This window comes from Thermobia domestica, chromosome 3 (genome assembly GCF_964235325.1).
Source record: "Thermobia domestica chromosome 3, izTheDome1.hap1.1, whole genome shotgun sequence".
Classification (NCBI taxonomy): Eukaryota; Metazoa; Arthropoda; class Insecta; order Zygentoma; family Lepismatidae; genus Thermobia; species Thermobia domestica.
Window position 1 is genome coordinate 39,001,974 of NC_137456.1, and position 14,033 is coordinate 39,016,006.

General features: G+C 36.1%; 1 protein-coding gene across 2 annotated transcripts in view; it reads left to right on the top strand.

Annotated features, from left to right (window-relative positions):
* The window catches only part of LOC145680304 (ribosomal RNA-processing protein 7 homolog A), a 31,564-nt gene extending 17,531 nt beyond the window's left edge, over positions 1–14,033 (top strand). For both annotated transcript variants that reach the window (XM_081750667.1, XM_081750668.1), the window contains exons 4-7: positions 1,303–1,426; positions 3,241–3,406; positions 6,031–6,161; positions 9,502–14,033. In XM_081750667.1, coding sequence (XP_081606793.1) covers positions 1,303–1,426; positions 3,241–3,406; positions 6,031–6,161; positions 9,502–9,587 — 507 coding nt within the window. In that variant the 3' untranslated portion in view covers positions 9,588–14,033. The remainder of the gene's footprint in view (positions 1–1,302; positions 1,427–3,240; positions 3,407–6,030; positions 6,162–9,501) is intronic.

Sequence of the window (14,033 nt, forward strand, 5' to 3'; positions counted from 1 at the left end):
TCTTTGATGCTTTTAGGAAATTCTTCCTTTACGCGTATGGTTCATGCCCATATAATGGATAAGTTCTGGAGTTTTCTTTTCCTTCCCTTGTTCGCTACTGTTTTTCTTCGAGCTATTTGGTGCTATTTCTGCGAGATGGCAAAACCATTTGACTGAAGTGAATTTTAAACAGAAAATAGGATTAAAGAACATACGAGGAGGTGATCAGAAAGTAAGCTTACAAAGCCTGCAGTGAAACTTGAGTATATTATTTCTACAACCAATAGATAGTAAATACATTAGGTTATTTTTCGAGATAGTCCCCGTATCGGCTGAGAGGGCCGCGGTGGCTCAGTGGTAGAGCGTTCACCTTTGGTGCTTGGGGTCCCGGGTTCGATCCGAGCCCCCGCCAAGTGAACTTTGTGGTGGACAAACACCGTGTACGTGGGTTTTCTCGGGGTTGTCCCGTTTCCTCCCACTTTCTTCATTCCACCATTTCATTCATTACTCATCATCACCGTCTCCTTTAGCCTAACCGGCATAACTGTGGGACGTAAAACTCAGATTTCATTTCATTTCCGTATCGGCTGAGGCACTTATCGCATCGTAGGATGAGTGTGAAGATTCCCTCCTGGTAAAAATCCTATCCTTGCATGTTCTGCCAAATTGTCACAAAGTGTTTCACTTCCTCGTCTGAAGTGAATCGTGGGCCTTCGATGTGCTCCTTCAACTGCGGGAAGAATGATCGTCGCTTGGAGCGAGGTCCGGGCTATAGGAAGGGTGGTCGATGATGTCCCAACGAAACCGCTTCAACAGTGTGCTGGTTCTCTGAGCTGTAGGCCGGCGCGCGTTGTCGTGAAGGAAGATGACCTCTTGGTGAGAATTACAGTCTCTCCGTAAACCTCTACCAGCTGCCGATGAATTTGAGCCGCAGTTTGTGTTTCGCCCACAGAAATGGAATAACTGAACGGACTCTTTCGCAAGACCAGTTTTCCAAACGAGTCGCAATTTGTGCTTATCTACAACAGCGCCGTAGATGATGAGTGGCTGAAACTCTGCACAGTTGCCAACGCAATGTATTAAAATTACCGCACACGTCTTATTCCTTTATAGGAGACGAAAATCCAGAAATATCGGTCTTGTAACTTAGTTTCGGATCCTCCTTCATGCAAGAGATTTCGCAGATGATTGAACAAATGCTGCGATGACAAATAAATGCAATGGTAGTAAAATCAAGAATAAAATTTTAAAGAGACTATATTTCAAATACCTGTTAAAATTTTAGCATCCCACGTTAATAAATTGTAAATTTGTCTTTTGCAGGGCTTTAAAGTTGCGTATGTAGTTTTTACAGAGCCTAAAGCAGTAAAAAGTGCATTGTCATCGCACGTCTTGGAACCACAGATTCTGTCAACGAAGGAAGCTCCAATAGTAACTGGAATTCAAAGTAAGTTTTACAACTAAGACTTGTTTAGCATCACACATTGACTTTTCCGGATTTTTTATTTTTTATTATTTTTACTGTTCTATTTAGAGGTTTTCTCAAGACAACGTGTCCATTGATTATACGAAATTCAAAGTTTCTGTAACATGAAGGCTATATAAGACGTGGTTCCACAGTTTGACTTGAGATTCGAACTTCATCCCACTGCGAAATTACGCCCAAGTCTTTCGTGTGATACGCGAGAAAGCTAACTTTAAGCCACGAAGGAGAGTAACTGTGTAGAAAGTTGAGTGATCTTGAATCATAATATTGGAGGGCATAGAGGCTTAATGGTAGAGCGCTCCCTCTTGGGCGAGGGAACCCTGGTTCGACCCCAGCCTGAGTTCTATACGGTGCTACCTTAAATATTGAAATAAACGTATTTGAAGAATATTTCATAATGACAAAAAAAAAAAAAAAAAAAAAAAACTGACCACAGATAAAAGAAATCTTGATAGGGGTTGGGACGGTATTATTATCAGTTATATCATTAAAATGAAACCAAAAAAATTAGAAAAAGATTGTGGCCCAAAAGTAGGTATACACCCCTGCATTGATCAAGTGTAACATTCTAGTTTATGGATTTATTTGCTTTCTCTGTTCCGGACTCAAGTTATAAGTAAAAAGAATAATAAAAGAAACTAGGTCTACCTGTTTGGTAACAATAAGAAATGATATAAAATTCAGTACGGGGCTGTATTGTATATTTGTTGATTGTAATGCGTTATGAATTACATAAAATAAAAATTTGAGATTTAAATATGATTACAAACATAGAAAAATAGTTGGTGTGGCTGTAATGTCCACACATCGATTTTGAGAATTATATATATGATAACAAAAAATTTTTTAAATAATTTGACCTAGTTAGATTGTTCATATAGCACTTTAATTGTGTATTAGCTAATTGATTTTGGCGTCGTTATGATTAAGAAGAATTTATAGGAAAAAAAAACTAAGGTTACTAGTAAATTTAGTTGATGAACTAACATTAGAGCAACATATGTATATTGTTACATAGAAAAATAATAAGAGCAACCTACATTTATTGGAAAAGGTAGGCGACCATAAGTATCGATAAAATTTTACGCAGTATTAATAAATAACTACTGTTGAGGCACAAAAATAATCGCAAGATCATGTGATAAAAGACTTAAAAGCCATTGTGTACTTCTGGAGATGAGTTTCCTCGTGTCTCACTTGAAATATGGGAGAAAAAATTACGAGGAACGTTACTAGAGCCTTTCTGTTTCAAATGTGCCCTCAGAAAATATGTAAAATATACATCGGCCCCACCCTGCAACCTTCTTAACGGAGGAAACCCTCTCTTTGTTTAGGGTAAAGAAGAGAATGACCTCGGCTGTGTTGCCAATTTGTCATTCAGTCGTTTGGTCTTGACCAGTGAAGATTGTAAGCTACTTAGAATGGCTAATAAAACAGTGCAAAGCGAAGTCCATGAAATAATTTATTGTGACAGTGCTTCCGCATCAAACAATTGAAAGATCTCGGCCGGAGCAACTTGTCCCTCCTCTTTCGAGGAAGGTACGGGAAAACACACACCGACAGCAGCGCCAGCAGGGGCACGCTTGAAATAGAAAGGCTGTAGGTGAGTAATTCTAGGTATTACAATGTCTTCCATACGCTCTAGAAGTAATCTGTTCACCTAAGTGATGAAAACTTTCATTATTATTATTATTATTATTTTTATTATTATTATTATTATTATTATTATTATTATTATTATTATTATTATTATTATTATTATTATTAAATTACAGAATGGATCAAGGAATATAATAGACAAATTCCGGATGTAGAAGCTCTTCAAAAGGACATTGACGTGTTTATGGAGGATTATGATCGCAGAATGAAAGAACAATCGGAGAAAGATAAAGAAGCCGTAGGTCAAGAAGATGAAGAAGGATGGATCACAGTAACAAAGAAGTTAGTGTTCCGAACTTTAATATTATTGTTATTATTTTGCTAGAAACTAATGATCAGGGCAAGGTAATTGTATAAAATTTGAAATTATTAAAAACATGAATGAAACACTTACTTGGTTGATTGCGCGTGTAAGAGTTTCCCTGTATAGTTTCAGCCGACTAGTCTTACAGATGCAGTGAACGAAGTAAATCAGTTATCTCTTTAATAATATAATTAGAAATACGCCAGTTTTCGCCTTTAAGCAAATATGAAAATTTCACTGATGTGTAAACTAGCACTCAACACCTTACAATTAAGTTGCGAACTCGCCACTTTATCAATGCTATATCAAACCTTGCTATGATTTGATGACGTTGGTTATTAGCGTTTCCCAGCTACAGGGTCTGTATAAAAATAATGAGAACATTTTTTTTTTCTGACGCGACTGTACGTCGCAGCGCTCTTGCTCCAAACGGGTTTGATGGAGAGGGAAGTAAGCTTCGAAACTCACCTAGCATCAGTCGCCTATGAGCTTCCTTGCAGTTCGTATTATGGTTTAAGAGAATTCTGTATAGGCTCGGTCGAAGCTTAAAAATACAACGTTCTATCGAACAGCGCTATGTAAGTAAATTCTGTGTGTGAGCTCGGAAAATTGGCTACGGAAACGTTGATCATGATCTAATAAATGTTTGGGAGTGAAAGCCTGTCAAAAGCTGTTGTTTTGAGATGACACAAGTGCTTCAAAGATGGTCGATGTGAAAAACGAATCCCGCGCAGAGATCCTTCATGAGAAGAACCGAGTACAATGTGCAACGTGTGCATCATGTGTTGAACTCAGACCAGCGATTAAGAATTCGAATGATCGCTGACTGCTTAGGAATTGATAAAATTACTGTACTCACCATACCATCATTACCGAGGATTTGCAGATGAGAAAAATCTATGCTAAGCTCGTTCCGAAAATTTTGATAGATGACCAAAGGCAAATCCGTGTGTTTTTTCGATCTTTTGCAGCGCATTCAAACAGATCCTGAGTTTTTGAACAGTGTGATAACCGGCGATAAAACGTGGATGTTTGAATATGACCCTGAGAGAGAAAAGAGAACGAAGTGCCACGTACACAGCGACAACCCCTCTCCAAAAAAAGGCTCGAATGATCAGGTCGAAGTATAAAACCATGCTCTTGTCTTCTTTTACACTAAGGGTGTGGCTCATTACGAATTTGTACCTGAGGGACAAACTGTCACGGATGCTTTCTATTTGGAGGTGCTGAAAAGATGGAAGGGAAGGGTAATGTGAGTAAGGCCAGACGTTGCCAATTAGAAGCTGTATCATGACAATGCACCATGTCACACCTCCTTCGTGGTCTACGACTACCTGGCCCGGAACGGCATCACAATGCTTTCCCAACCTATCTACAGTTCCGATCAGGCCCCGACGAACTTTTTTTTCGAGTGAAGACAGCTCTCAAAATACATCCCATGGGACCGTAGCAGAGTTCAATCGGCTTCGACGCGCTGCTTGAAGGACATTTCAGTAAAGAACTTCCAGGGCGTCTTCCAACGTGGAAAACTCATTGATAAAAGTGTGCCGACGCCGAAGGCCCCTATTTTAAAACATTTTGATGATTTGTACCGATTGCTTCAATACATTTTGCTCCGTGAACTTGGTCCCATTACTTTTTATACAAACCCTGTGTATTAACTGTTGATTGGTGACTGTCTTCTTTAGGATTTTTTATGTGTATTTTATTGTACCATTGAGATAATGCTGAGACTTGAACTATAGCGACAAACAATAATAACGATGGTGGAACATCCTTCCTTTTCACCTGATATAACCTCAATGACGTTTCCGAAACACAGAAATAGAGAAAGCATTAATCGGAAGAATTTTGATGACAGTAAAAACAAGAAGGATGTTCTGAATACATTCTTTATGGCAGTTCTGAAGGTTATTCCCAAAACGCGTTCCAAAATTGCTTTGTAGAATCGATGAGGTACTAACGGTGGGGTATAAGTTACCAAAGAGGAATATCTGTTGGCAGTCACGATAATACAGAAATGAAGTACGTAATACTTTTACCGCGATAAGTTTATGAACATTATTGTCTGATCTTGCATACTATTATTTTAAATGTAATGTACACGTCTCCAAAATATAATTGCACACATGAATTTTTGTAAGCCCCATAAAATTGTCGGTTTTGCAACTCTCTTTCTATATATATATGATATGTATGTATATATACAGAACCGGTTGTTAAAAAATAGAATAACCACTGCATACAAGGAATAATTAAATGATCTCTCGTATTTTATCAGATGTTAGGTTTCTGTTTGTAGGTCTCTCATAGTTGTTTAGTGACTTTCTGTTAAATTGTAAGGAAACATCACAATACTGCGAGCGGTGATGATATTTAATGAGAAACAAATAAAAAAGGTTAATACTCATCGCAAAAAATATCAGTTTTCTTCTACATGTAAGAAGCGCTTTCGGAAGTACCTTCTTCCATCATCAGCTTGTTTAAAATTCAAAAAGGATTTAAAACATGAAGGAGAATATGAAAAGGTAAAAAATCTGTGCTTTTTTCTCATTGTAAGGAAATGTGTTTAGTTTTTATGATTGAAAATATTTATTTTCAGGGGAAGGAAGCCTGGATTTAAGCGAACAGAAGCAAGACAAAACAGAGTAATGTCTAAAGAAAGAAAGAAAAGATCGAAAAAGGAACTGGTGAACTTCTACACGTTCCAGATTAGAGAATCCAAGATGAAACGTAAGTTATGTTTTGTTTTTATAAATTCGATCGATTTATCACCAAGCAAAACAGTGATTATATCATCTCTCTCGAACCAACATTATGACCACCATCACATTCGGAAATAAGCTATAACTATATGTCAAAATTAATAAGACTGCCAATCAACTAGTACAGTCTGTTTCCATTAACATGATACATTGTGAATATTGAAAAAAATTAGTAACTTAAAAGGCCAAACAGTTGTGGAGGAATGGCAATGATTTCTTGTCTGTGAACAATTTCTTTTTTCAGTCAAATAATAGATGCAATTTTACTACGCTGAGTGAAGATGTATTAGTCATTAAAGATTAAATGTTTTCTCTGTCACTAAAACATCCATTATCTGAAAAATCCAACTACGCTGGGGGAAGAAGCATTAGTCTTTAAACTGTAAATTTTGTTTCCTCTATATCACTAAAGCATCCGATTTTCTAAGCAACCAACAACGCTGAGGGAAGAAGCATTAGTTGTTCATTAAACATTGCTTCCTCTGTGCCAGCAAAGGCTCGATTCTCCGCGCGCACACACATACACACAAAACTACACTGGAGAAAGAAGCATGAGACTTTAAACTTTGTTTTGGCCATATCACTGATGAAGCACAAATTCTGTAAATAATCCAACGACGCTGGATGAAGAAACATTAATGTCAAACCTTAAACTTTGTTTCCGCTGTACTACTAAAGCATTCTCTGAAAAATCTAATTGTGCTAGGGAGAAGCATTACTCATTAAACCATGGACTTTGTTTCCTTTATGCCACTAAAGACCACGATTCTCAAAGGAATCCAATCCTTCATCAGATGGAAAGTTACAGATTACACAGTTTAAATTTTCACGCAATCGTAACTTAATTATAATATGAAACTTTTGAATGAAACATGTTTTAATAAGTCTGTTTCGTACATAACTTTCTATTATTGTTAGGATATGCAAAAGCACCCCTATTGGATTAGACCGCAAACTGTAACTCTGAACAATTTACATTTACTACCAACAGTAGTGACACCGTGCGGCAAAGGTGTAAAGTTTTTGCTTCCTGTGGAGTTGATGGCGATATTCTTACTGCTTGGCCGCTTCCTATATAGAATATTCGTTTCTTGTACCATTTCTTATGTGTACTTTTCCTTTCATTTGTAATCTGTTCCTTGTCACATTCATAACTATTTTAAAACATTCACACAGAAATACTTGGTGCACGATGTTCGATTACCAAACGTATTATAAATGTGTAAACCGTATTATTCCAGTAATAGGCGAACATTTTTAAGAGAGAACCAAAGGAAGAAACTTTAGGCGGGCCAATATAATCTATATTCTTGTTATGCTAATCCTTATTATTGTTTCAATGGGGACGCGGTGGCTCAGTGGTAGAGCATTCACCTCTGGTGCATGGGATCCCTGGTGCGATCCCAGCTCGCACCGAGTGAACTTTGTGGTGAACGAACACCATGTGCGTGCTTTTTTCAGGGTTCTCCAGTTTCTTCCCCCTTTCTTCATTCCACCATTCCAGTCATTTCGTATCATCACTGTTTCCTTTAGCCTAGCCGGCATAACCCTGGGACGTAAAACTGAAAAATTTCATTTCCCTGAAGTTTCTCAGTCCAGTTCTAACTGGGATGGACTGACTCTGAAGTGAAGTTAAGTGCTCATCTTTCAGTCTGTGTTTCTAGACAACTCTCGCGAAGTAATCCAATTCTTCGTTTAATTAGTCAGGTTAGAAATCATGTCGTGGGCCAGGTTGAACCTTTGAGAGGGCCGTAGTTTGTCTATCACTGTGCTAATGCCCAATCTGTTAACAGGGAACGAAGGAACTCTAGTTAGTTTTCTATTGTGACGCTACAATGCATGATGTAAAGCAGTGTTGCCTACAAATAACTGATTCACGTAAGAGGAAAATTAATTATGGATACTAATTGTGTTGTCTAAGGCATCACAAAATATGCCTCGCGGAGTCGAATCCGACGGCTTGGGTGTTATTTATTGTCATTTCGCCTCTTATTTCATTATTATTATTATTTATTTGTCATCGTCCGTTAGCTTAAGGTAGTGGTTTCCAATCTGGGGACGCGCCCCCTGAAAGGAAGTGAAGAGCGAGCGAGGGTACGGAATCTACTGACATAAATAAACTATGTTCGTAATTACAAATAGTACGAATGTTGTAAGAAAAAAGTGTTAAATTAAATACCGAACAAACGCAAATAACTATTGAGTAGAACAAAGCTCGTAAAAAGTAATACTGCACTACATTGTATACAGAAGTTTTGCTTAAAATAAATAAATAATGGGAATTATTAGTATTACGAGCCTTATTGAAAACTTGAAAATTCAATGCTGCATCTGCAATCACAAAAGGGGTTAGACCAACTAGCAGCAGGGAGGGTTCATGTGAAGTATGCAAGGTTCACAAAGGGAAGCTCCAGATAAATAAGGTTAAAAACCTAAGGGAAATAATTTGGAAATAAAACGAAAATACGAGGCACATCCAGAAAATAAGTGTATTAGATTTTTGTAGGTTTTAAAAAAAATTATTTAAAACAAAACTTTTACATGCTTACATCAGTACATATGTAAACTATTTTTCTATGTAGTCGCCAACTCTCTCGGTGCTTTTAGCGAGACGAGGGATTAATTTTTTTATGCTTTGGTCAAAGAAGTCTGCCGCCACCTCTTTGCCAAATTCTTCAGCTTAACTTCGTCGTCAGTTGAAAATTTTTTTCCCACCCATGTGCATCTTCAGGAAGATGAACAGATGGTAGTCTAAAGATGCCAGGTCAGAAGAATGCGCATATCAGTCAAACTCGACGCTCTTCCACTTCTTTGCTCATCGTGCATATTTCTATGACCGTTTTTAAATTCACACCACCACTTAAGCACACTCGTACGATTCATAATTCCTTCGCCATAAACTGATTTGATCTCGTTAAAAACTTCAGACAAGGATTTCCCCTTCACAACTAGATAACGGATAACGCTGCGAATCTCGCACTTGCCGGTAGATTTTCGACATCTTTCACGGAGACGTTACTGTGGCCACAGTTTTGCTCGTACTGACGCGTGATTGGGCTCGCTAGAGAGGATAGGAACTAAGCTACACGTCAGTATGGCCAACATAGCAATAACAAATTCCCTCTGCCCGCGAGGGCCCTAGAACATTTATTTTGTGGATGTGCCTCGTAAATACGTAAATAAAATCCAAATTAATATTTTAATCAAGATTTTTACTGGATCATTAAAATCCTTTGTTATGTTATGATACAATGTGTTCCTTACATTCTATAAGCAATTTTTAAATTAATGTGTTTCTTTTTCCTCAGACTTGGCGGAATTGCGACAGAAATTCGAAGAAGATAAAAAGAAAATAGCGATGCTAAAACAGTCAAGAAGATTTAAACCGTTTTGATGGTTATTGGTGAAGGAACTTCTTATTTATAAATAACATGTGGAAACAGAAAATTACGTGCCACAATCTGGGAAAATTTTAAAGCCGTTTTAGAGCGTATAACTGAATTGACTTTCAAATAAAGGCAAAACGCTGTTTGTTGTTCTGTTGCAGCAAAACTGAGAGTGAAATGTACTAAAAATGAATTACCTAAGCAATACTTGAAGTGTATGTGTGAGTGTATAACAAATCCGGAAGTCGTAAAATTCCGTTCGTACAGGAAAGCGTTTATATAGAAATTATATGTAGTACCTAGCCCACAGGCTTGTGGAACACCTTCTACCCTTCCTAATGCCCGAAATCGTTTTGGTTATATCTTCAAGGAAAAAACTGTTTAAAAGCAAGAAATATAAACAAGAAGAAAGTCATGAGAAAGCCTCGAATTTTTAAAGAGCCTGAACAGTATAGTACGATAAAACTTAAGTCCCCTGACAGTACACTTCACCGACCTGTAATGTTCCTCATGCTGATAGTTTTGTTCATTCCAAGTACAGAAATGACGAATCAATGGAACTGTATATTTTAGCTAATATGCTCGAATCAAGATTTAATTTTCTTTTATTTTAACTAGCTGAAATGCTTCTTCTTCGCACAGGGAAAATATTTGAACCTCCTTCTCGCCTTAGGATATGCATTTCAATGAAAATACAATAGAGGGTTCCTACTGATCTGAATATCTATTTCCCTGACATCTCCCTGACCTTTAGTAGGAAATTCCCTGACTTTCATTAAAGGTGTCAGAGGACGTTGACACGTAAATAAGGAGTAAATAACGCTGAATATTTATATATGAGAACAATTATTCTATAGAGACAAATAGAAATAAGTTGCTCATACGTACATTCCACTTACCTCCCATAAAAATCTGACCAACGTTCCATATAACGGTTGGCTAAGCTGAAATTGGTGTACAGTTAATGTTGGAGAAAGTATATTTTATAAAATTTCCCTGATTTCCAGTCTTTTCCCCTGAGCTTACCTGACCTGCACCATTTTCCCTGACTTCCCTGACCAGTAGGAACCCTTTAATGGTAAAAACCCATGAGATACTCCATTTTTTGGAATAAACTTTGAACCCCTCTTCCCCTACGCCCTTCAGTTGAAGTGATATGATAAGAACCCAGGTTGATGTAGATACTCTGTTTCAAAACTCATTTTAAACTGTTTAGCCGTTTCCCCGTGATGCGATTCCACAAGACTAGTTTCATTTTTATACAGCAAATTGGATAAAAAAAATGACTTAAATACTTGATACTCCATTTCTGAATATATTATAACGCTAACAGTATCAATTGCTTATTAATACGATGGGATGTGTATCTATTAGTTAAAAAATGCAGTCCTCTTACCTTAAGTATACGCCAAAACATACTCCTGCGAACTGCATTTCGGAGCATTCCTCAGTGCTTTTTCGTTTTTTATTGGTTCTTTCTACAAATTTCGATCACACAACAATACACAACTTCAGTGTTCAAAATCGTTCCAAACTAATTTTTTCTACGTAGAACTTCGTGTTTTCAAGATATATAGTGTGTCGGAGTTTTAAAACGTTTATTGATTGTTTGTTATTTCTGAGCGAACAAAAGAAATATATATCACAAGAAGGTTTTTCTGTCACTTAAAATTGTGAAGAGACGAAAAAGTTACAAACAATCTTTTAAGTTTATTCACAGTACATTCGGTTTACAGGATGGATGAGAGAATTCCTTACACTATGTGGTTTGTGTAGCAGCGAGTTGTCTTTTGATGCACCTACCAAGAAATGAAGAGTACTCCGAAACAGTTCGCAGGAGTACGGTTTGCCAGATGCTTAATGTAAGAGAAATGCATTTTTAACTAACTATATCAATTTATTACTCTGAATTTTTAAGTGTCTGATATCAGTACCTTCTTCAGCTTTGAATCTCGTATGTTCTTTTTGATTCTAACACTGTTTCCCTTTGTCATCCTATGGTAAGGAAGATGTTTTGCATACAAACACCAGATGATGATGTGAGTAACCATAAAAACTTCTATAATCTGTAAATTTCTACTGTTTGGGGACAACAGGCATACCGGTGATTAAGGCTAACGAATGCAAAAAACTTTCAAACAAAATACTGGTCTTGATTTTTTCATTTTCTTTTCATTCATGGAATAGGTAAATAAAATGGATATCATCCACTCACTACAAAACTGTTGATGCAAATTATGGATTCCTTGAAAAGGAACAGTTTCGTACAAATAGACGGAAATATTTATATGTCCGTACTTATATACTGTGCTAATTGAAAAAAAAAAAAAAAAAAAAAAAAAAAGGATTAATATTTCGTTAAAGAGTTTATAGGGTTAAATTGAATGTTACGACTATTTTCTCCCTCCCCCTTCCCCCAAACAAAAAGTTAAGAAACACACATCAGTATATGACGTTTATGAGCTTGTTTGCAAATTCAAACAAATATTAGTTATACCATCAAGGTAAAGATACGAAATTCAGAATTAAAGAATTATGAATATCAAACTTCAAAAGATTTCAAATAATTCGATTCAGTTCTAAATTGAAAATTAGGCGTTTGAGTCATTATTTACTTTTTTAAAAAAAGAAAAAAAAATCAGTCTTGATTCGGTTAGATTGACCGAAGCACAGGTTCCATCGATTTATAACTTCCAAATATATATATATATATATATATATATATATATATATATATATATATATATATATATATACAGGGTATACAATTTATCTGGAACATCCATGATAACAGAGAAAAGCCAAACTTTGCTTGAAGCAACTATAAGGAGGGGGACATAGTTTTACGTATTAAACAGCACCAACTAGTGAACAGTGTCGCCATCCCAGTATAAAGTTATATTTTTTCAAATAGCACTACGTCAGATTATTACATATTTCAGATCAGTACGTTAAACGGAAACTTAAGTACCACATTTATTATTCAGTGTTGCAAACTAAGGATGTTATGGTATCACAAACATCCAAAATTTGGAAGCATCTATCACATATACAACAAAACGGAGATGGACAACACAATGAACATCGGAAGTACCTTAGAGTTGGATACTATGGTCATAGTATGACTTGTTTTGAATGAATAGCAAAGAAGTTACAAGGGCTTGAAAATTTGAATTTTTTTGAAAGGCTTTATTTTGAAAACATGCTTAGATAAGTATCATATCTAATTACTTGTGTGTTTTGCAATGAATTATTTTACCGTTTACAGCACTTCGATATCTCCAACCATTCCGGAGATATGATAAACATTGCTGAAGTTTGCAACACTGCTTAAATCATGTAATTGCGAGGACTTGTTGTAATGAGATCTACTAAGAGTTATTAATGCTATAAAAGAGAAGAAAACAACAATTAGTTTAAATATTGTCCAGAAATACGCCACTTTCAGCAGTGCTGCGAACTTATCAATGTTTATCATATCTCCGGAACGGTTTAAGATATCAAAGTGCTGTAAACGACAAAACGATTTGTTTGCCAATTGCAAACCACGCAAGTAATTAGAAATGATACTTACCTAAGCATATTTTCGAAATAAAGACTTTCAAAAAAAAAATCAAATTTTCAAGCCCTTGTAACTTCTTTGCTATTCATTCAAAACAAGTCATACTATGACCATATTATCCAACTCTAAGGTACTTCCGATGTTCATTGTGTTGTCCATCTCCGTTTTGTTGTAGTGTGATAGATGCTTCCAAATTTTGGATGTTTGTGATACCATAACATCCTTAGTTTGCAACACTGAATAATAAGTGTGGTACTTAAGTTTCCGTTTAACGTACTGATCTGAAATATGTAATAATCTGACGTAGTGCTATTTGAAAAAATATAACTTTATACTGGGATGGCGACACTGTTCACTAGTTGGTGCTGTTTAATACGTAAAACTATGTCCCCCTCCTTATAGTTGCTTCGTGCAAAGTTTCGCTTTTCTCCCTTTTTTGATTTCTCCGTTATCACGGATGTTCCAGATGAATTGACCACCCTGTGTGTATATATATATAATGATCAGCATGAATTACATGACCGATTACGTTTAGTTATTACATGCTATAGTTGGTAAAGTGTACTAATTAATAAAATATGTTACAAGTTTTATCGTGTTGCATCATCCAGGTTCTTAATAAATCCTAGCATATTCATGTGTTCTGCCTTTTCCTGAAGACAGGACTAAAACCATTCCGAAGATCAACAATTGTTGAACGGGACGATTGAGGAAAATTTTATTAAAATTATAATACTTAATGGATTTTCAGACATGAAGTCGTTTTAGTGAAAGATTTTAATTATTTAATTATGTAAGAAAAATTTTACGTAAAATAAACGAAGGTGTTTATAAAACGTTAAATATGGCATTTTTATCCGAATTCTGTAATAAAGGAATATTTTATAATTGC